Source organism: Leptodactylus fuscus, chromosome 5, assembly GCF_031893055.1.
Source record: "Leptodactylus fuscus isolate aLepFus1 chromosome 5, aLepFus1.hap2, whole genome shotgun sequence".
Classification (NCBI taxonomy): domain Eukaryota; kingdom Metazoa; phylum Chordata; class Amphibia; order Anura; family Leptodactylidae; genus Leptodactylus; species Leptodactylus fuscus.
Window position 1 is genome coordinate 128152595 of NC_134269.1, and position 22359 is coordinate 128174953.

Here is a 22359-nt window from a genome sequence, read left to right on the forward strand (position 1 = left end):
GAAAAGGGGGTCAAATATTAAATTGATAGTTTCTTATTATTGCCTAATAAATATCAAGTAAATTAATCAGATACAGTATGTTAAATAGAAATCAGAGGATTATTTCATATCAGCAAATCAAACCAACATCTTTTCACTTGACAAAAGACTCTGAGATCGTCTAGATTTTACATTACAGGTAAAGTACATAGCATATCAGGTTGGATATTAAAATTATCACAGGATAATGACTGTGACCTTTAGTGCCAAAAAGTGAACTGGCTTTGACTCTTTTCTTTATATGATTTATAAAAGTGATCTGACTTTGACTCTTTTCTTTATATGCTAGAAGAGAATTTATAAACAAAGTAATCCTCTTCTACTAGTGAAACAGGTCCTGTGTTTAGTTGGTAGCAAAAAAAAAAAAAGTGTCTCCATTAATTTAAAATCATCTGGAAATAAGAAAACATGGCTACAGTATATTGTCTAATCAATTTTATATATATATATATATATATATATATATATATATATATATATATATATATATATATATATATATATATATAATTTTTTTTTTTTTTTTTTTTTTTCCCTGGCTATAATAGTACTGTGGTCAGTAGTTGAGTGGTAGGACCAGGAAGCTGCATGAAAGAGAAAATACCTCTGAGTTGATAGTCATTGAATTTAAAATTTTTTTTTTCAAAATTGAAAATTGCTCATACACTTAAATAAAAAAATGTAGAATTTAATTTTTTTGGCAAAATCTCCCAACCCTACTTTCTTAGTTTAATTCAGGCCAGGTCATGTGGTAGGCCAAAGTAAAGATCTCCATAGCCAGGTATGCAATGTGATTACCAGTCTGAATTTTTTTTCTTATTTTATTATACTCATTTAATTTTTGCTAATTAATTTCAATATAACCTGCTTCTGTATAGATTGTCATCATGGAAGTTCAGGGCTTGAAGTCGGTGGCCCCAAACAGAATTGTATATTGTACAATGGAAGTAGAGGGAGGTGAAAAACTCCAGACAGATCAAGCTGAAGCCTCAAGACCTCAGTAAGTGATTCTAATTGTTTAGTAATCCATTATTAGTACATTTTTGTTCTGTCTTCGCTGTTTTTACTATTTTTTTTTGTGTGTGTCTTTGCCATGAAACTGAAAAATGAATATTGAATTCTTAACATGCTGTTGCACAAAATATTGTAAGGGCCATAAAATGTATCAATTCATTGCTTGCATACTGTATTTAGAGTTGAAATCCAGTTTAAGAATGATGTAAAAAAAGAAAACCTGTCAATTGGAATAAACAAGACTGATTCCTCCTGAGTGGTAAATGTCTACCACTCAAAGTATGTTGTGCAGTTCCGCACAGTGGTCTAGATCACTTTTTCCCAAATTGTGGGTCGTAAGCCATGTTGACAAATTTCTTTCAAACTGCAGGACTGCAAACTGCTTGCAGTGCTAATTGCTGATATTTTGTAGTCCTACAAAAATGTCTTGCATGATGTCAGCCATTTATAGCCAAGGACAACTTTATAAAATTTAGATTTAATATACACAAAGTACAGTTCTTACACAAAAGATGTAACAACAAAAACATATAAAAGTACACCATGTCAAATAAAAAGGGAATAAAATAAAGAACAAACATAGGTATCCAATATAGGTATGATATGCCCAGTAAGCATGACAAACGTTTTTCCCTGTCCAGGCATACAAAACATAAAGGTTAAATTATATTCCCTTCCGCAGATACATAATTTTTTTGTGGACTGGACATGGCATTGTCCACCTGCTTGATGTCATAGATAGGTTGGTGTCCCCAACCACACTTCTGTACATGGATGGTTGCGAAACAGGAATTAAGACATAAATATTTTTGATGTCCAGTTTCTACATTATCCTTTGTTTTGATTGCATAGTTCTGGCTTACTATGAATCCAGACTGACAAGGTAGTTGTAATGTCAATTTACAAGCCACACACCCAAAAGCTTCTTGGTATGTAAACTGACAGGTGGGTTAATACCCTGAGATTAATTGATCACCTGCATTTTTGGCTGTGGATTGCAAATTGGGTTACCTTAGACAGAAGCTGGACTCAGCTCAGCTTAGATTGCGATCACATTGAAGCGCTACAACAATGACTTCAAAAATCCTAGAACAAGACATACAACACTTAACACACAGTATCCTACTAATATTCTAAATGTGAAAGTTTGTGTGTTTGGATGTTTGTTTCCCTATCACTGAAAAACGTCTGAACGGATTTGCCTCAAATTTGCCATATACATAGATATGAACCCCGATTAAAACATAGGCTACTTTTTATCCCGGTAAATGACATCCCTACACGACTGCTATGAAGGAATTTAGGTTCACACAACACTAAAGGACCTGTGATGATGTCATCACAGGTCCTTGAGCCGTTCTCTGATAGGATCAGGCTATGCGGTGGGAAGAGCCACTCATTTGTGGGCGGAGCTATATTGGATGAAGCTGGACAGTTTGAAAGCTAAAGAAAATGGAGTCTCATGGAAGATCAGGAGACTACAGAACATGCAGGCTGTGTCTGGACAAGATGAGTATATTGGGTGTAAAGTTTCAGTGAGTACGATGGGGAATGTGGTGTTCTGCCTCTGGGGGAGGGGGGAGAACTGTGGCACATTTCAGCAACATCTGTTCAGCCGTTTGTAACACAGAAGCTGCTCAGAGACACTCACACAAGACAACCCTTGTAATCCATATTGCCAGATGTAGCAGAGCTGAGACAGCGCGGTAGGAGTTTGTGTTCGTAACACGAGGTCATGTGCTGTTCGAGCTCTGCTGGGGGGGGGGGGGGGTGGAAGGGCAAACTGTGTTAAAGTTCAGCAGCAGCCTTCAGCCGTGTCTAACACAGACGCTGCTAGGACACTCACATAAGACAACCCCTCTGATCCAAACTGACAGATGTAGCAGGGCTGAGACATCGCGATAGCACAGCTTGCTCTGCTCAACATAGGGATGTACATACAGCTGCGTCTGCTGCGCATATGCAGAAATGTAGCAGAGCCGAGACGTAGGCGGATCATCGCTATATATAAGTGGCTCATCGCCAACAACAACTAGCAGACGAAGTCGCGGGCAGAAGCTAGTAATTTATATATAATTTCTCACAACCATATATCAAAAATAGGTTTGTGCTAGTATCTAAGACAAGCCTCTCCACATGCTCCCCTCTCTTTCAGCAATGCTTGTCTCCAAATCACAGCACCTCTGCTTTCTTTGCAGAGAAAGCCGATACACCAGCTGACAGAAAGAAATCACTTCATCAATAAATGGATAAAACCCCTTCACTGCATTTTAGGGATTTCATCAGGAATAGTTATATTTGTACTACACTACATAGCAGGAAGCTGAAGCATGTAAGGATATGCAGGAGTTACCAGGAGCTCCCAGAGACACCCAAAAATCGCTCAAAACACAGCTAAAGGTATATGGGTAGGTTTATTAACCCATTCACAGTTCTAACAGACATTATTTAAAAAAAAAAAAATTAAAAAAGATTTGCCCAGAAAACCCCTTTAAATGTTCATGTGTTTTTCTGTTACTCAATGGGCTTATTAGATTTAGAGTGATTGCAGGCAGCAAGTGGACTGCCTGAACAAAATACCAAACGCAGATGTGAACCAAGACTTAGAAGCGTCATTAAGGAAAGAGAGGCCATAGAGGAAGCAACAGTGGCCAGAACAGCAGAATTGAATAAGGGTGAGATAGGAATGGGATTTCCTGCTTTTTCTGTGAATGGGTGTAAGCAATCCAGGCGACTAGATTTTCAAAATCTTCTCATGAGTGTCCATGTGTGATGCTCTGTTTTGCAGTTAGGAACACCAAGAGTCTGAATTGACTGGAAGTCAGCTGGACTATCCTAAAGTGTAAGGGGGCGTTCACACTACCGTCTGTGTCCGACAGGTAGCGTCCGCTCCTAGTGTCCGTTCAAAATCTGGCACGGACATTAGGAGCGGACACTAGCTGTGTCCGTGACACCTGTCATTTATTTAAATGGCCATCGGGTGCGTTCTTTTGCACTCCGTGCCCTTCCTTCACTGTCCGCTTGTAAAGATGTCCGACTTTTCAAGCGGACAGAAAAACCCGACAGGTAGGATTTTCTGTCCGCTTGAAAAGTCGGACATCTTTAGATGCGGACAGTGAAGGAAGGGCACAGAGTGCAAAAGAACGCACCCAATCTCCATTTAAATAAATGACAGGTGTCACGGACACAGCTAGTGTCCGCTCCTAATGTCCGTGCCAGATTTTGAACGGACACTAGGAGCGGACACTACCTGTCGGACACAGACGGTAGTGTGAACGCCCCCTATGAGGGCTTGGAAATATACCAGTATATCTTATTATAAATCTAAATGTATCATTCAGTAGTTTTAGTATTTAAACCCATCTAAAGCATCTGTTTAAAATTGGCTCTTCCTACTTTTTTTTTTGTTTTGTTTTTAATCAAAAAAAAAATCAAAAAAAAATCTGAGCACTGATCTAAGCAAGGGGCGAATATGTCCTAATATTTCTTTATTGAATGTTTGCCTTCTCCCTTGAGCAACAGTCTAATCCCCCTTTTCATCTTCTGAACATGATGTAAGGGGGGGCTAAATGTCATTGCTAAGATTGTAACCATTTAAGAAAGATGTTATTGGCTGTCCTTGTGTTTACCTAACAGCTGTGAGAGAGAACAGTCAATACACAGCAGTCATTTCCTCTAAAGCTCCTTAATCAATGTCTTCCTTGAAATAAGACAGCAGATTAATTACGTTGATTATTTCTTCCATTCTTCGAAGATATAATTTAATGTTATGTTCATATGGTTTACCAGAATGGCAACATGCCATATCTACTGATTCACTGAAATAAGTAAAGTGTTATTATGACAGGTATGACCACTTTGCTTTTTCTGTTTTTCTTTTACTTCCCTTTCATGTCTTTATAGAATTTAACATACCAATATAGAAAATAGGTGAACAGTGACTTTGTCATCCAGCAATTTTGTTCCTATTTTACATTGGCCATAAAACTTTTACAGTGTTAAGACTTTCTGCATAGCGATGAGTTAAATTATGATTAACTGTTAAGAGCCCAGAAGAAACCTAATAGATATATTGTTATAGCTTTTCTTTCATTGCATGCATCCACAGATCCCTCAAGGAGTGCATGTTGTCCTGGTTCCACAACATCAAGACCACCTCACTCTATTATGTTGCCATCACAGCGCTCATAGCCGCACGTAGCAAGCCACCGCAAAAAAAAAAATCTTTTAAAGTTTCTGATTATAACTAGGGTTACATTCTGACTTTGGTTGGTGCTCCCTTTGCGTGACCAAAGATTGCTCTTTCACCCTTTTGAATCCTTTACCAATTAAAGTGAATGTAGTTGTGAAGGTGCTGCAACTTCAACCTCTTGTTGCAAAAAAAAAAAAAAAAAAAAATCCAGTACTGCTTGATCTTTTTGTGACTAGAAGTCGTAACTCTAACAATAATGTCTTTTGGAAAACAAGGAGGGAAACCGAGCCAATCCTCGTGTATTATAACAGGGTAGCTCAAGCTACCGCCATCCAGACAAGCAATTGTGCACTTGAGAAAGGACCATCAGTGGTCCGAAACGCGTTGTGCCATGTTCTCATTCCAATAATGAAGTTTCTGGTATGTCCGGGTGAGCGCTGTCCTTCGGCCTGTATCCCAAACAGGTTGGTCCATCTATTGCATCAATAATCTCTTTTGGTCAGTGCAGGTATTCTCTAAAATCCAAGAAGGGCAGCTGGGTCATTTTCAGGTTTTAATGGCAAGTGTTTGCACTTGTAACTTGCTTAATAAAACAGAGGTTCTGTGTGCTGTATAAAAACTTCTTTTGCTTTATTTGATTTTTTGATGGAAGTCAAGGACTCTGTTAATACCAACGTTGCGAGGAGTTGCTGATCTAAGCGTACTGTCATGTTGCCTGTAAAAACAAATTGTGTGTGTGACTGAGCATATTTATAGATCTTGATTTAGTCAGTTTTCACTGAAACTATTTAACCTTTCCTCTGCAGCCTCGCGAAGGACTACTATTAGACTGCTTAGTATCTTCATGGTGTTAGACATTACCCAATGCTGACAATAAACTTCATGTATATTTCTGAATTTTATTAATTTTGCCAAGAATCTCAGTAAACAGTTGTATAATCGCATTGTATGTATTATTATGATCTATGATAAAAAAAAAGTCTTTGTGATGCACAAGGAAATATTTTAATTGGTTTTCTGTCTGTTTCTCTAGAATAGACCACTAGCTGAGTAGGTGACCTTTCATTGGCAAAAGTTGTCATGAATAACCTTTTGAGAAAGCCATGGAACAGCTGAGATATCCATTGATACTGTGACTGCTCTTAAATGGGAATACTTTTAGTGGGTCACAATCCTTCTGCATCTTTATACAATGTTCATCTTTGTCACTGCTTAGTAATAACATCTAATAATTGGGCATGACTTCTAGAATAGCAATGTATTATGGATACCACATGTGGACAAATAGTTTTGTATTTGGGATACTTAGAACTTTCTCAGTGTCTTTTGATTCATTTGAAACAAACAAGTGGAATCCAGCGCCAAAAAATGGATGCATATACTTCTAATCTTGATGTTAACAACATATATGGAACACATGGATTCTGCTTACGCTTTTCGAGACAGAATGTCGCTTACTCGTAGCATGTATACCATTGTTATGAATAAGAGGCATTCTGCTTTGCAACACGTAAGCAGAGGCCACCACACTCTCCATATATGGTTTTAATATGGAGATTAAAAGTTTCATTTTTTGGTGCTGGATTTCACTTTTGTTTTGTGTGATTTTATTTACCCCTATGTTTCCAAGGGGTTGTCAAAGCATCAACTTACATGGATTTCAACCGATACCAGTAATACAAGGGTGAGCTGTACCCTTTCTTATTCTTTTATCTTTTAATTCAAGGCTTTGCTCAACACAAGTCCATTAGCCAAGAGTCTACTCTTTTACTCCCTGGAAAAGTGTGTAGTGTCCTGATTCTTGTAAAGCTGCATTTTATCCCAATGGGTTATTAATAGAGATGAGCGAACACTAAAATGTTCGAGGTTCGAAATTCGATTCGAACAGCCGCTCAATGTTCGTGTGTTCGAACGGGTTTCGAACCCCATTATAGTCTATGGGGAACAGATACTCGTTAAGGGGGAAACCCAAATCCGTGTCTGGAGGGTCACCAAGTCCACTATGACACCCCAGGAAATGATGCCAACACCTCTGGAATGACACTGGGACAGCAGGGGAAGCATGTCTGGGGGCATCTAACACACCAAAGACCCTCTATTACCCCAACATCACAGCCTAACAACTACACACATTACACACTCAATACCACCTCTCTGACAGTAGGAAAACACCTTGAAACATGTGTATTTGGCACTTGCAGTGAGGAGAGCTTGTCACCAGCAGTGAATTTGGCCCTTGTAGTAAGTTGAGGTTGGCACCAACATTTGTTTTGAAAATCAGGGTGGATTGAGCCTCTAACCAGCAGAGTTTGGGCAAATTCATGGTGGAGGGAGCCTCTAAAAAACCCAGTTTGGACCAATTCATGGTGGAGGGAGCCTCTAAAAACCCCAGTTTGGACCAATTCATGGTGGAGGGAGCCTCTAAAAACCCCAGTTTGGACCAATTCATGATGGAGGGAGCCTCTAAACAGCCCAGTTTGGACCAATTCATGGTGGAGGGAGCCTCTAAACAGCCCAGTTTGGACCAATTCATGGTGGAGGGAGCCCCTAAAAACCCCAGTTTGGACCAATTCATGGTGGAGGGAGCCTCTAAACAGCCCAGTTTGGACCAATTCATGGTGGAGGGAGCCTCTAAAAACCCCAGTTTGGACCAATTCATGGTGGAGGGAGCCTCTAACCAGCAGAGTTGGTGGAAATCAGGGTGGAGGGAGCCTCTAACCAGCAGAGTTGGGGGAAATCAGGGTGGAGGGAGCCTAGTATTAGCAGAATTGTGCAACGCTTATGGTGGATGAGTATGAGGATGCGGAGGAATTGGAGAGGTTGAGTACAGACATGGAGTTTCATGTTGGGGTGCTTTACACAGGTGGGCCCAAAAATGAAGGCTTTATCCAGTGGTGGTTCATTTTTATCAAAGTGAGCCGTTCGGCACTCTCAGCTGACAGACGGGTGCGCTTGTCAGTGATGATGCCACCGGCTGCACTGAACACCCTCTCAGATAGGACGCTGGCGGCAGGACAGGACAGCACCTCCAAGGCATATAGGGCAAGTTCAAGCCACAGGTCCAACTCCGACACCCAATACGTGTAGGGCGCAGAGGGGTCGGAGAGGACAGGGCTGTGGTCAGAAAGGTATTCCCGCAACATGCGCCTATACTTCTCACGCCTGGTGACACTAGGACCCTCCGTGGCGGCACTTTGGCGAGGGGGTGCCATCAAGGTGTCCCAGACCATAGACAGTGTGCCCCTCGTTTGTGTGGACCGGTGAGAACTTGGTTGCCTACTGGAGGAACTGCCCTCCCTGCTGCCAACGTCACATGCTGGAAACATCTCCATCATATTCTGCACCAATTGCCTGTGGCAAGCATTGATGCGATTGGCCCTCCCCTCTACCGGAATAAAAGACGAGATGTTGTTTTTATACCGGGGGTCAAGGATAGCAAAGATCCAGTACTGGTTGTCCTCCATGATTTTGACAATACGCTTGTCGGTTGTAAAGCACCCCAACATGAACTCAGCCATGTCTGCCACAGTGTTAGTTGGCATGACTCCTCTGGCCCCACCGGAAAGTTCAATCTCCATTTCCTCCTCATCCTCCATGTCTACCCATCCGCGCTGCAACAATGGGACGATTCGAAGTTGCCCGGAAGCCTCCTGTATCACCATCACATCATCGGACAACTCTTCTTCTTCCTCCTCCTCCTCCTCCATTAAACGCGATGAAGCGGACAGATGTGTGGACCTACTCTCCAGCTGTGATGGATCGGATGCTATCCCTGACTCCTTTGTGTGATCTGAGTTATCCCTGATGTCAATCAGGGATTCTCTCAGAACACACAAGAGCGGGATTGTAAGGCTCACCATCGCATTCTCAGAGCTCACCCTCCTTGTGGACTCCTCAAACACCCGTAGGATGTCACAAAGGTCTCTCATCCATGGCCACTCATGGATGAGAAACTGAGGCAGCTGACTTTGTGGCACCCTAGGGTTTTGTAGCTGGTATTCCATCAAAGGTCTCTGCTGCTCAACCACTCTATTCAACATCTGTGGCACATGCAGGCGTTGCTGGAGAGATTTTAAGCTAGCAGCGGCTACTGTCGACTTGCGAAAGTGGGCGCACATGCGCCGCACTTTCACCAGTAGCTCTGGAACATTGGGGTAGCTCTTTAGGAAACGTTGCACCACTAGGTTGAAGACGTGGGCCAGGCATGGAACATGTTGGAGTCCGGCAAGCTCCAGAGCTGCTACCAGGTTCCGGCCGTTATCACAAACGACCATGCCTGGGCCCAGGTGCAGCGGCTCAAACCATATTGCCGTCTCATCGAGGAGGACATCCCTCACCTCGGAGGCAGTGTGCTGTCTGTCCCCCAAGCTGATCAGCTTCAGCACAGCCTGCTGACGTCTACCAACGCCAGTGCTGCAACGTTTCCAACTCGTAGCTGGGGTCAATCTAACAGCGGAGGAGGAGGCGGTGGCGGAGGAGGAGGCGGTGGCGGAGGAGGAGGCGGTAGAGGAGGAGGAGGAGGGGGGTGTTCTTCTCGTGTCCCTGCCAGGAATGTTAGGCGGGGAGACGAGGTACACCGGGCCAGTTTGGGAAGCAGTCCCAGCCTCAACTACATTCACCCAGTGTGCCGTCAGTGAAATGTAGCGTCCCTGTCCGCATGCACTTGTCCACGCGTCGGTGGTCAAGTGGACCTTTGTGCAAAGCGCGGAACTAAGGGCCCGCCTGATGTTGAGTGACACGTGCTGGTGCAAGGCGGGGACGGCACACCGGGAGAAGTAGTGACGGCTAGGGACAGCATAGCGAGGTGCCGCAGTTGCCATCAGGTCCAGGAAGGCGGGAGTTTCAACAAGCCGGAACGCCAACATCTCCTGGGCCAGCAGTTTAGCGATGTTGGCGTTCAAGGCTTGCGCGTGTGGGTGGTTAGCAGTGTATTTCTGCCGCCGCTCCAATGTCTGAGAGATGGTGGGTTGTTGTAAAGAAGCGCCTGATGGTGCCTTTGATGGTGCAGGAGAAGGAGATAAGACAGGAACAGGGGAGGATGAGGGAGAAGTCAACAAAGTGGCGGAGGCAGATGAAGTGGTGTTCTGGCTCGTCCTCTGGAGTGCATCGCCAGCACAGTCAGCAGTGGCAGAGGCAGTGGCAGAGGCGTGAACGGCAGGCGGCCTTTGTCCTGCCGTTGCTGCCTGCCACTGATTCCAGTGCTTGGATTTCAAATGACGGCGCATTGAAGTGGTGGACAGGTTGCTCTTCTCAGAGCCTCTAATCAATTTCGAGAGGCAAATTGTGCAGACAACACTATATCTGTCCTCGGCGCATTCCTTGAAAAAACTCCACACCTTCGAGAAACGTGCCCTCGAGGTGGGAGTTTTTCGGGGCTGGGTATGAACTGGAACATCTTGGGAGATTCTGGGTGTGGCCTGGCTTCGCCTAAGCTGCTGACCTCTGCCTCTGCCTCTAGCTACCCTTTTTGGTGCTGCACCTGCCTCAACATCCACACTACTTTCCCCGCTTGACATCCCCCCTGTCCAGGTCGAGTCAGTGTCCTCATCATCCACCACTTCCTCTTCCAACTCCTGTCTCATCTCCTCCTCCCGCACAATGCGCCGGTCAACTGGATGCCCTGACGGCAACTGCGTCACATCATCGTCGATGAGGGTGGGTTGCTGGTCATCCACCACCAAATTGAACGGAGATGGAGGAGACTCTAGTGTTTGAGCATCTGGACACAGATGCTCCTCTGTTAGGTTCGTGGAATCGTGACGTGGAGAGGCAGGTTGAGGGACAATGAAAGGAGCGGAGAACAGCTCTGGGGAGCAGGGACAGTTGGGGTTATTGTTCTGTGAAGCTTGGGAATTTTGGGAGGAAGGAGGACAAGACTGTTGGGTAATAGGAGGAGAGGAGGCAGAGTCTGACTGGCTGCTGGACAATGTGCTGTAAGCGTTCTCTGACAGCCATTGCAAGACCTGTTCCTGGTTCTCGGGCCTACTAAGGTTTGTACCCTGCAGTTTAGTTAATGTGGCAAGCAACCCTGGCACTGTGGAGTGGCACAATGCTTGCTGCCCCACAGGAGTAGGCACGGGACGCCCTGTGGCTTCACTGCTACCTTGCTCCCCAGAACCATTCCCCCGACCTCGCCCACGGCCTCGTCCATGTCCCTTTCCGGGAGCCTTGCGCATTTTGAATTCCCAGTTAGAAATTGGCACTATATACCAGTAGCAAAAATTGTGGGTGCACGTAACCCCAATATATTCTTTGAATTCCCAGTCAGACAATGGCACTATATACCAGTAGCAAGAAATGAGGGTATTTGTAACCCCAATATATTCTTTGAATTCCCAGTCAGACAATGGCACTATATACCAGTAGCAAAAATTGTGGGTGCACGTAACCCCAATATATTCTTTGAATTACCAGTCAGAAACTGGCACTATATGGCAGTAGCAAGAAATGAGGGTATTTGTAACCCCAATATATTCTTTGAATTCCCAGTCAGACAATGGCACTATATACCAGTAGCAAAAATTGTGGGTGCACGTAACCCCAATATATTCTTTGAATTACCAGTCAGAAACTGGCACTATATGGCAGTAGCAAGAAATGAGGGTATTTGTAACCCCAATATATTCTTTGAATTCCCAGTCAGACAATGGCACTATATACCAGTAGCAAGAAATGAGGGTATTTATAACCCCAATATATTCTTTGAATTCCCAGTCAGACAATGGCACTATATACCAGTAGCAAGAAATGAGGGTATTTATAACCCCAATATATTCTTTGAATTACCAGTCAGAAACTGGCACTATATGGCAGTAGCAAGAAATGAGGGTATTTGTAACCCCAATATATTCTTTGAATTCCCAGTCAGACAATGGCACTATATACCAGTAGCAAAAATTGTGGGTGCACGTAACCCCAATATATTCTTTGAATTACCAGTCAGAAACTGGCACTATATGGCAGTAGCAAGAAATGAGGGTATTTGTAACCCCAATATATTCTTTGAATTCCCAGTCAGACAATGGCACTATATACCAGTAGCAAGAAATGAGGGTATTTGTAACCCCAATATATTCTTTGAATTCCCAGTCAGACAATGGCACTATATACCAGTAGCAAAAATTGTGGGTGCACGTAACCCCAATATATTCTTTGAATTCCCAGTCAGACAATGGCACTATATACCAGTAGCAAAAATTGTGGGTGCACGTAACCCCAATATATTCTTTGAATTCCCAGTCAGACAATGGCACTATATACCAGTAGCAAAAATTGTGGGTGCACGTAACCCCAATATATTCTTTGAATTCCCAGTCAGACAATGGCACTATATACCAGTAGCAAAAATTGTGGGTGCACGTAACCCCAATATATTCTTTGAATTCCCAGTCCGACAATGGCACTATATACCAGTAGCAAAAATAGTGGGTGTATATAGCCCCAATTCTATTGCTAGGGGACTTGCAGGGTATTTCTGAGGTGAAGGTGGGGGGGCACACCGTTGGAACGGGGATTTGGGGTGTATATATGGGGTATACGGGAATACCCTGTCAGTGTGTTCCATTCAGGATCCTGGGAAAGCTGGGTTGCGGCGATTGAGCTAGTCAGTGCCACGTTACACTGACAAGCTTCTCCCTGGAATTGAAGTTATATGTAAGCCCAATATATTCTTTGAATTCCCAGTGAGACAATGGCACTATATAGCAGTAGCAAAAATAGTGGGTGTATATAGCCCCAATTCCATTGCTAGGGGACTTGCAGGGTATTTCTGGGGTGAAGGTGGGGGGGCACACCGTTGGAACGGGTATCGGGGGTATATATCGGGTATACGGGAATACACTGTCAGTGTATTCCATTCAGGATCCGCGGAAAGCTGGGTTGCGGCGATTGAGCCCGTCAGTGCCACGTTCACTGACAAGCTTCTCCCTGGAATTTAGCTCTTACAAGAGCTGTTGTGGTTGTCTTCTCCTTCCTATCCTAGCCTGTCCCTGCCTACCCAGAAACTAACCCCTAGCTAACTGGACGGAAACCTCCGTCCCCGGTGAATTGCAAGCTCAGAATGACGCGAAGCTGGGCGTCGCTGTTCTTTTAAATTAGAGGTCACATGTTTTCGGCAGCCAATGGGTTTTGCCTACTTTTTTCAACGTCACCGGTGTCGTAGTTCCTGTCCCACCTACCCTGCGCTGTTATTGGAGCAAAAAAGGCGCCAGGGAAGGTGGGAGGGGAATCGAGTAATGGCGCACTTTACCACGCGGTGTTCGATTCGATTCGAACATGCCGAACAGCCTAATATCCGATCGAACATGAGTTCGATAGAACACTGTTCGCTCATCTCTAGTTATTAACAACCAATTTCGGAAATGTGAAGGGTCCTGTGTATTAGTACAGAGCAACTACTGAGTTTGGAATAGATATTATACTCTGAAACATAGAGTAGTTTGGATATTAACTGTTGGCGACCTTTTTCATATTTTTCATCTCTGCCTTCCAAAATTCCTAACTTTTTTTTCCCTGTCAACTTGGTTATGTGAGGGATTTTTTCGTTGCTTGACAAAATGTTCTTTCAGTTGGCACAGTTTTGGGGAACTAGGATTTGATTTGCTTTTATTAATGTTTTTTTGGGGGTTCCATGTGAAAAAAAAATACCCTACAGTTCTATAATTTTCTACATTTTTGTTTTTACGGCATTCACTACAGCATCAAAAATTATTACACTAGTCCAAATAGCAACTAAGTATGCCTCTCTGAAATGGAACTTTGACCTACCTGGTTGATGTGAACAAGGCGAGTGGTGCCTCCATACTAACTGTCACAGTTCAGCACTATCTACTGGGTCCATAGCAGACCACGTACCTTATATTACACACTATATTCTAACATAGACCTTACAGCACAGTATTGGATAAATACTATACTCCGTAAGAACCTTTGGGCAGGTTAAAGCTGCACTTAGGAGAGTCATAGTTAGTGTTTCTCACTTGGGACATGCTTTGGCAACCAATGCTGAGATTGAGGTTGTTTTACCTGATACAGGCTAGTGGGTGAAGCCCCTAAACCACAGAGCTAAGACTCCCAGGGTAGAGTTCTTTGTGAAGTTGACTACTCACTTACTGTTCCTTGTTATCAGCCATTATCAGAGGATTGTATATTCTTAGCTTCACTGGCATACACTATAGGCAACTGCCTAATTTACCGTTCCATTACTTTATATAATCATTCTTCACTGCATCTTATCCTTTTTGTGCATATATTAAGTTATCAGTCAGAATGCCTGAAAAAGTGGCAGCAAGTGCTAGGTGAGCTCTGATTTTGTTGGGATTCTTTCAACCTACACTTTATACTCAGGCAACAGCGGCTATTTTTTACCTTTTTATCTTCCAGTAGAAGGTCATGCACAATCAGGTTTGTACTTTCATTTTCAAAGGGGCCTTGTAGAATTGACAGCTGAATTGTTTGCTATGGGAAATTGCCTTATTTTACTTATCTACCTTAGATAAATAACCCTCCAGTGTATATATTAAAGTTTTCAGTTATAACTCTTGAAAAGGGAGACAACTGCCAAGTGATCTTCCTGACTTCAGTGGGATGCTTTTTACCCATGCAACGCCAGGTACTTTTTCTAGTAATATATACATTTTAAGGGTAATTGCTTATAATCTAATCGTTTTACAGTCATGGTCATAAGTGTTGGTACCTTTTCAAAATTGTGTGAAAGTAACTTTGTTTCAAGCATTTGATTCTCCTTCAAACTCACCTGTGGCAAGTAACAGGTGTGGGCAATATAAAAATCACATCTGAAACCAGATAAAAAGGAGAGAAATTAACACACAATGCAAAAATTGAGCCAGTGTGCCACGCTAAACATGGTGAGAATTTGAGATCCAAAATTATCAATATCAACAGTGTAATGGTTACAAGTCAATTTCCAGAGATCTCGATGTTCCTTTGTCCACAGTGCACGACATGATGGAGAAGTTTACAACTTATGGCACTATAGCTAATCTCCCTGGATGTGGATGGAAGAAAAAAGTTTGAATAAGCTAAAATTCTTCTGGTAAAACACCTTGTAGACAGATGAGTACATAATAGAGCACTTTGGTAAAACACATCAATTTACTATTTATCGAAAGTGAAAACCTGTGGAAAGATCTTAAAATTAATGTTGGGAGAAAACCGCCTTCAAATATGAGAGACCTGAAGCAGTTTGCAAAAGAAGAGTTGTCAAAAATTCTAGTTGAGAGGTATAAGAAGCTTGTTTACGGTTATAGGAAACAATTGATTTGTTATTTTTTCCAAGGGTTGTGCAACCAAATATGAAGTTATGGGAGCCAGTAATTTTGTCTGTCCCATTTTTGGAGTTTTGCGTTGAATTTATATAATATTTTCGCCTTTTTTTGTTATGTTTTTTTTTTTTTGTGGTGTTCCAGTACACTCAAGTAAACATGTATAGTAAAACATGTGTAAGTGGAATAATTTTCTGGGAGAAATACTTTAGTTTCTGAAAAAAATTCAGGGGTGCCAACACTTATGGACAGGACTATAGCGTTTATGAAAGTTCTAAAATAATTCATCCATTTGGCCAGTTGCTCTTATATTGTATTATAAGTTGGGCTTTAAAATGATATATTAATATACGGTAGATGTAATAATTTTTTTATTTTGGTCACCGCTTTGATTTTATGATGCAGCATTACATTTTCCCTGCACTGACATAAATTGAAAACGTAACATGCGGGATATCTCTAGTGACCAATAGCTTATTGTTCTATTAAGTGCAACAGATGACAGAATACCATATTCTTCTATGTTTATTCTAGTGTTGAATGCAGGTATCCAACATACTAGATTTTAAACAGGACCTGCAGACTATCCTGATCTGATCTACTACTAGCCATCTCAATGACTTATAATGTGTGTGTGTGTGTGTGTGTGTGTTTGTGTGTGTGTATACAGTATATAATATATATAATTTATATAGAAAATATTAAAATGGTGTTCACAAATGGACACTCACAATCAGTATCTGACATTGGAAAGTGCGTAATCGAAAACTGTCAGTTCCTACTGTTTAACATCATTGAAATTATGTACTAATCAAATATTTGTCCTATGACTATTTTACTTGTGTTCACATTAGATTTACACATGAAATATAGCATTATGTCAGGAAAGCTTCCCACACATGTGGCAAACATATCTTTGGGACATATTCACTGGCTTATGTTGGATTGGTATATTTCAGCTTTCAGTTTTTCACAATATGAAATAGTCTAGTAGATGATGCAATTCCATGCAGAAGAAGTTAAAGGGGTATTCCCATAACTCTTGTTCTGCAGCCTGAAGGCTCTGTACTCTCTTCACTTCCTGGATTTCTCGCACATTGGTGGACGGGGTTTCACTTACTCTATCTGCTATGATCCACAGTATGACGCTGATGTGGAAACTGATATAGCAGAGCTGGATTTGAGTCAGCTTGCATTACATACAGAGGTAACGGACTCCTTATCTCAGCCCTTATCAGCCAAATTCAATTAAACAGGCTTATAAGTGGAAAAGCTGAAGATAGACAGCACAGTAATCCCGGAGCTCTCACTTCAGCCTCCCCTATATGAAGAGCTCCGTTGCTTGTCAATCCCTCACTCCCCCCCTGAGGGGAGATAATCCCAAGGGCCAGTGTCAACAATGAAGTGAATAAATTAAGATAGCGGCCAAACAAAGCAGTTTTGATAAAGCAATGTATTTAGGAAAAGTCTTATATCCACATAAACTAGGAGTATAGATAGGATCCTTGTTATGGGACAACTTCTTTAATTAACCAATCTATTTTCCTTTTAATTGTAAACTACCTAAAAAATTCTTACTAACAACTCTCTAACTTTGTATTGCCAGCATATACAGCTGTAGTGTTTGACAAAGGGGCATGGACTGCTGCCAATAAAGCTCAAATTCCAAACTGTGTTTAATTATGTTACCATCCCCTGTGTGGCAAATTATACATCTGTACATACTGCATTATGTTTATATTTATATTTGTAACAGGCCATTAATTACTGGATTATTCTGACAAGTAACTGCTGTTATTCACTTATCAAACCCTTCTCAAGCCCTCAGGGGGGCCTCCCCCACTTCCCTTTCAGCCTCCAGGGGGCAACATTTGCTGCAGTTTGTCCTGACTTTGAATGGTCTCAGTTTATCGCTGACTCTGTTCAGCATCACAATGTGTTGTGCCGCACACATGGGTCCCTGAACAGTGGAAGAAGACATGGGCAGGAGTGGGAATTATGTGAATTGCAACCATTATCTGCATTTAGCGTCCTAAAGTCAGTGTACGGGGGACACTTACTGTAGGATGGTCAATAAAGCGGACATGTAGTACATGAGGATGAATAAAGGGGCAGTATACTGTGTGGAGATCAATAAGGGGGGTGTTATATAGTGTGGGTGGTCAGAAAAGGGAGTGTTATATCATGTAGGGACCACCAAAAGGGCGTTATATAGTGTAGGGGGGGTCAGTAAAGGGTTGGTTATTGAGTGAAACTCTGTTTGACTATTTGAATGGGGTCTTACACTTCCCTGGCCCTCTGAAACCTACAACCCCCAACAGTCTCAGATCCTCAGGACTTGCTGAGAGTTGTAGTTTGATTTTGTTTCTCAAACACTGTACCATTGTTATGCAGTGATAGTGCCTGCTGTAATGTCTGAGGCAACAATCTCAACGGTTTAACTCCTCAGATGCTGCAGTAAATATAGACTGTGACACCTCTGTGTAATATAGAAACTATAAGGGCTGATTTATTAAGAATAATGTTTACCACCTGTCTTGTTTATGCCTAATTTATAATAAAGTGCGCACCTCCATCATTAAACAGAATATTAACAGAACTCCACACCAGCTCCTTGCTGGCGTAGAATGCTGGCATTATTTAGTCCGGAATACTGGTGTAAATGATAATTCTGATGGAATAGCGGAGTGACTCTCCTTTTTTTTTGGTTATAATGGCTTGTAGCAGTAGGGTGGGCCCCTGGAATTAATTCCACTGGTAGGCCCTAGAGATCCTAATTTCATATCGGCATTGAGTACGAATGTAAGGGGCAGACTCTCTTTGGCAATGCTTAGAGCATAGCTAGTGGGAACTTTACATTCTCTTTTCTATCAAAAAGTAATTAAAGGATATTTTAACTATATTACAAAAATATTCACCAAACATGCCTCTACATAATAATAGAAAAAAAAACAGACATTTTGAATTGGACAAATATATGCAGTTAATAAGACACTGACTTGAATAAACTTTTTTTTTTTTTTTTCTTTTATAGGTGGGGAACTCAAGGGGATTTTACAACCACACACCCTCGACCGATTGTTAAAGTTAAGCTCTTTACAGAAAGCACTGGTGTTTTGGCCCTGGAAGATAAAGAACTTGGCAAAGTAAGTTTCTGTTTTTGGTAATCAAGTATATTTGTCATGTGTCCAGCAGTCCTATAATATAAATACATTAGTCACAATGGGTTTAGGCAGGGTCTCGTCTCTGGGAGTATTAGCTACTTATTCCTTGGCAACATCCAATGTCTCCTATTACTTTAAAATGAGTATTCCGGTTTTTATTATTTTTGTTTATAGACTAGAAAATCATGCAATCTTTTAATGTATGTATAATTAAAATGTATTTACATAGCCTTCTTATATCTGTGCAGTTGATTCCTATCTGTACAGCATCATGGCTAATATGAGATGCACTTGTATGTACACATTACAAAGGGAGGCACTTAATATGCATAAGGGGCAGTTTAAGATCTTTGCAAATGAGAAAGCCAAAAACGCTATGAAGGAGGCCAAAACACTCTGCTCCAGAATCTGGTCAGTTGAGGACAGGACCACTATGTGTGTATGATGTACACTTTTCAGGGGCAGCCTTGGCAGCATGTGGCCAGGGTAGTTCAGCACTTTATGGACTCCATTGCTAGCAACTATGTACCAACACATAAGGAATTTATATTCTGTTTCCATAGTGAGAACATTTAAGTCCCATATGGGACAACAATTAGCTGTGTCAAGGCTAACACCTTGGTTGTAAATTATTGACAATGCTATGTAAGGAGCCACTGGGGTGGGCAACTTGATGTTGTTGGTAAAGAAAGTACATAATGCCTACTGTTTTGGGTTGGAGTCCCAGATCCTTTCAAAGACTGAGAGTGCTTTGAGGTCTATGTTGATGTACAGAAGAGATGCAGTTCTAAAAGGGGTTTTCTGTCTCCAATTTGAATTTTCTTGCTGCTCACCTACCCTGTGATCTTTTAGTGTCCGCCACCCAGACCTTGCACAGATCATCTCAAAGTGGACAGGTGGAGAACGCAGTACTGTTCCTATTCAAGTAATAGGAGTGGTGCTGAAGTTCATCAGAAACACTGCTATGCAGTGTACAGGGCTGATACACAGTTCCTATTACTTGAATAGGAGTGGTGCTGTATGTATCGCTTGTCTACTAGCAACTTCTGTCACCCAGAAGCTTCTAGAATAGATGATCTATATGGAGTCTATGAATCTGATCTCCACAGATGACATACTGATAACTTTTCCTGTGAATAGACTATCAATATGAAAATTATATTAGATTTTTCAGCTAAAGGTATCTGAGTATCTCTCCAGTTGAGGCATTTTTAGCTTCTCTACGTGAATCTATTTGTGGTGTTAGACAAATATCTTGATTTTGTGATAATATGTCAAGATATATCTATTCTGTGTGGCTGTTGTTTTGAATGTGACAATATTGAATTCAATTTGTTTCATGAGAAATTGGAGTCTTTAACCAAATTTGAGCAAGGGCAAGGTGTCCTTTGCTGTGATTCATCAGCGGACAAGAAGAGCACAGAGAAAAGTTTCCTTCATTAACTGATATAAACATAATATTTTTCATCTTTCTTTCAGTCATAATTCACTCAGTATTAAAGTTAAATCAGATATTCCTTTTGTTCTGGCTTCTGTTTTGTTTTTGTTTTGTTTTGTTTGTTTTTTGAACAAAAAACTACCATACTACCATTATTTAATGTCCCTTGCTCTCATACGTCATAAAACGGATGTCAGGGACTAAGGAAACTCCTTAAGGAGAGTGCACCTTTGTAGGCGTATGGAGACTTGCAAGCCATTTTCGTTCCGCTGGGGGATTCTGGGGAATATGCAAATCTGTTTTCCAGGATGTAATTAGGAAAACAATGCCTCTGCTCGCTGCCTCTAGGACAAGCCCTCTTAAACTTCATGCATGGCTTTTTCAGATAGCCTAATACCATGATGTGGGATTATTGCCAAACTAGTATATCTGTTCCAAAAGGAACAGATGTGTGTGCAGAATTTTTTTTTTCTTCTGTTACAAAAAGTAAACAAACCTGATAGAAAACAGTTTCTGTCATGTTGTTTACATTAGAGCCAATGGTAATGGATATGGAGGGGACCTTTGCTTGTTTCCATTATGTTACAGTTAATGTCCATTGCTGTCATCCCGTGATTGATGACAGCAACTGACCATTATTTATGGTATTGTCTAATAGAAACTTTAGTTTCAAAGGATCAAAACTGTAGAAATGCAACATCAGTGTGAACACAGCCTACGGGTGAACATCAGTAACTGATTGAGTGATTCATCTGCAAGCTTTTGTCATTTTAGCAGTTTACTGATACTGAACTAGAATTTATCTCATCTGACATATGTTACACAGACACTGCAGGCTTATGATGTCCACATGTCGAGCAGCACATCTTAATTTGCAGATAGTACCAGACAAAAGCAGTAGAAGTATTTATAACTTTTTAGTTTTTTAAATGACATTAGATTTTCCTTTTGTTGATGGCTTGTCATTTCTGGCTAGTTGAATGCAAATCCCAAAGCAATTTGGGGTAGTTTCTGTTATTTTGAATGCATTTAGAAAATCTTTGAAGTGTTGCTTTTAGGCTGCTAGAATATATTAAAGTAAGTCTGTACTTTGCCCCTAGCCAGGTGACTGATACAAAGGACGGCAGAACATTCTCAATCTAAAGATAACTCCCTTCTGTAGTGTTTTTTTTTTTTTCATGCCTTTAGCATGGATTCCAAATTGAATCCACACTCCAATATTAATAGTCTTAAAGGGGTATTCCCATGTACATAACCATATCTATATTTATAGATAATTAAAAGTGAAACATGTTAGCAATTATAAGTAGTTAAAAATTCTGCAGAGTTTTAAAGATTTTCTCTACAATTTTAGTGGTGACAGTCTGTTGTCTTGATCTGTTGCCAATGGATACAACCACAAATGCAGAAAATTTCTATGGTTTGGGACTTATCAAAAACCCATCCATGATTTTCTTATTTTGGAAAGGTTATCAGGCAGGGACACAAAATGTATGAGAATATACCACGGCCACAGTAAGGACATCATTGCTGATTTTCTGCCTTAGAAAGGTCCTGCACTTATGGTCATATCCATTGGCAACTGATCAAGACAACAAGACTGTGACTACAAGATATTAGACAGAATCTTTAAAACTCTGTAAAATGTTTCATTTATGTTTGCAAAATTATTTCACTTGTAATTCTCTACAAAGAAAAGGTTAGGTTTTCTGGAATAACCCTTTTAACACAGGTTTTTAGTGACAAATCACCATGAACTATTCCACTTAGAACAGTTCATAATCTACCTACAGACCTGCCCTAAATAATTTTACCATTAAATAAAAAGACAGAGACCTACCGGTAATCTCTGTAAATACTTTAGCTGTAAAGAGCAGCAGTTTACTGTTTCTTTTAACCTGTTAAGCCCTTTCTTCACTTTCATCATCTCTAGTTCATTGCGTCTTAAAATAGGCACTATTTCACTGATTCTGGCAGATTTAGAATCTGTTTCTCTAACCCCCACTGTTCCCAAGCAATCGTTTGTTAGTTTCAGTACAATTTAAGCTATAATAGCAGCAGCAATATAAATGAAAAAGAATACAAAAACTCACAAAAATATAAAATACATTTTTAATTTAAAGCTACCCTAATGTTACTTCCTGGAAGAGGGAGTAGAGCTCTGTATGATAGTCATGGATAACTCCTTTAAGGCACATTTCCACTGCAGTTGCTTCAGCTCTATGTGCC

At 41.2% G+C, this 22359-nt stretch overlaps 1 protein-coding gene across 4 annotated transcripts in view; it reads left to right on the forward strand.

Moving 5' to 3' along the window:
• The window catches only part of CADPS2 (calcium dependent secretion activator 2), a 283863-nt gene that overhangs the window by 45767 nt on the left and 215737 nt on the right, over window positions 1–22359 (forward strand). For all 4 annotated transcript variants that reach the window (XM_075274223.1, XM_075274224.1, XM_075274225.1 and 1 more), the window contains exons 6-7: window positions 918–1039; window positions 18563–18674. In XM_075274223.1, coding sequence (XP_075130324.1) covers window positions 918–1039; window positions 18563–18674 — 234 coding nt within the window. The remainder of the gene's footprint in view (window positions 1–917; window positions 1040–18562; window positions 18675–22359) is intronic.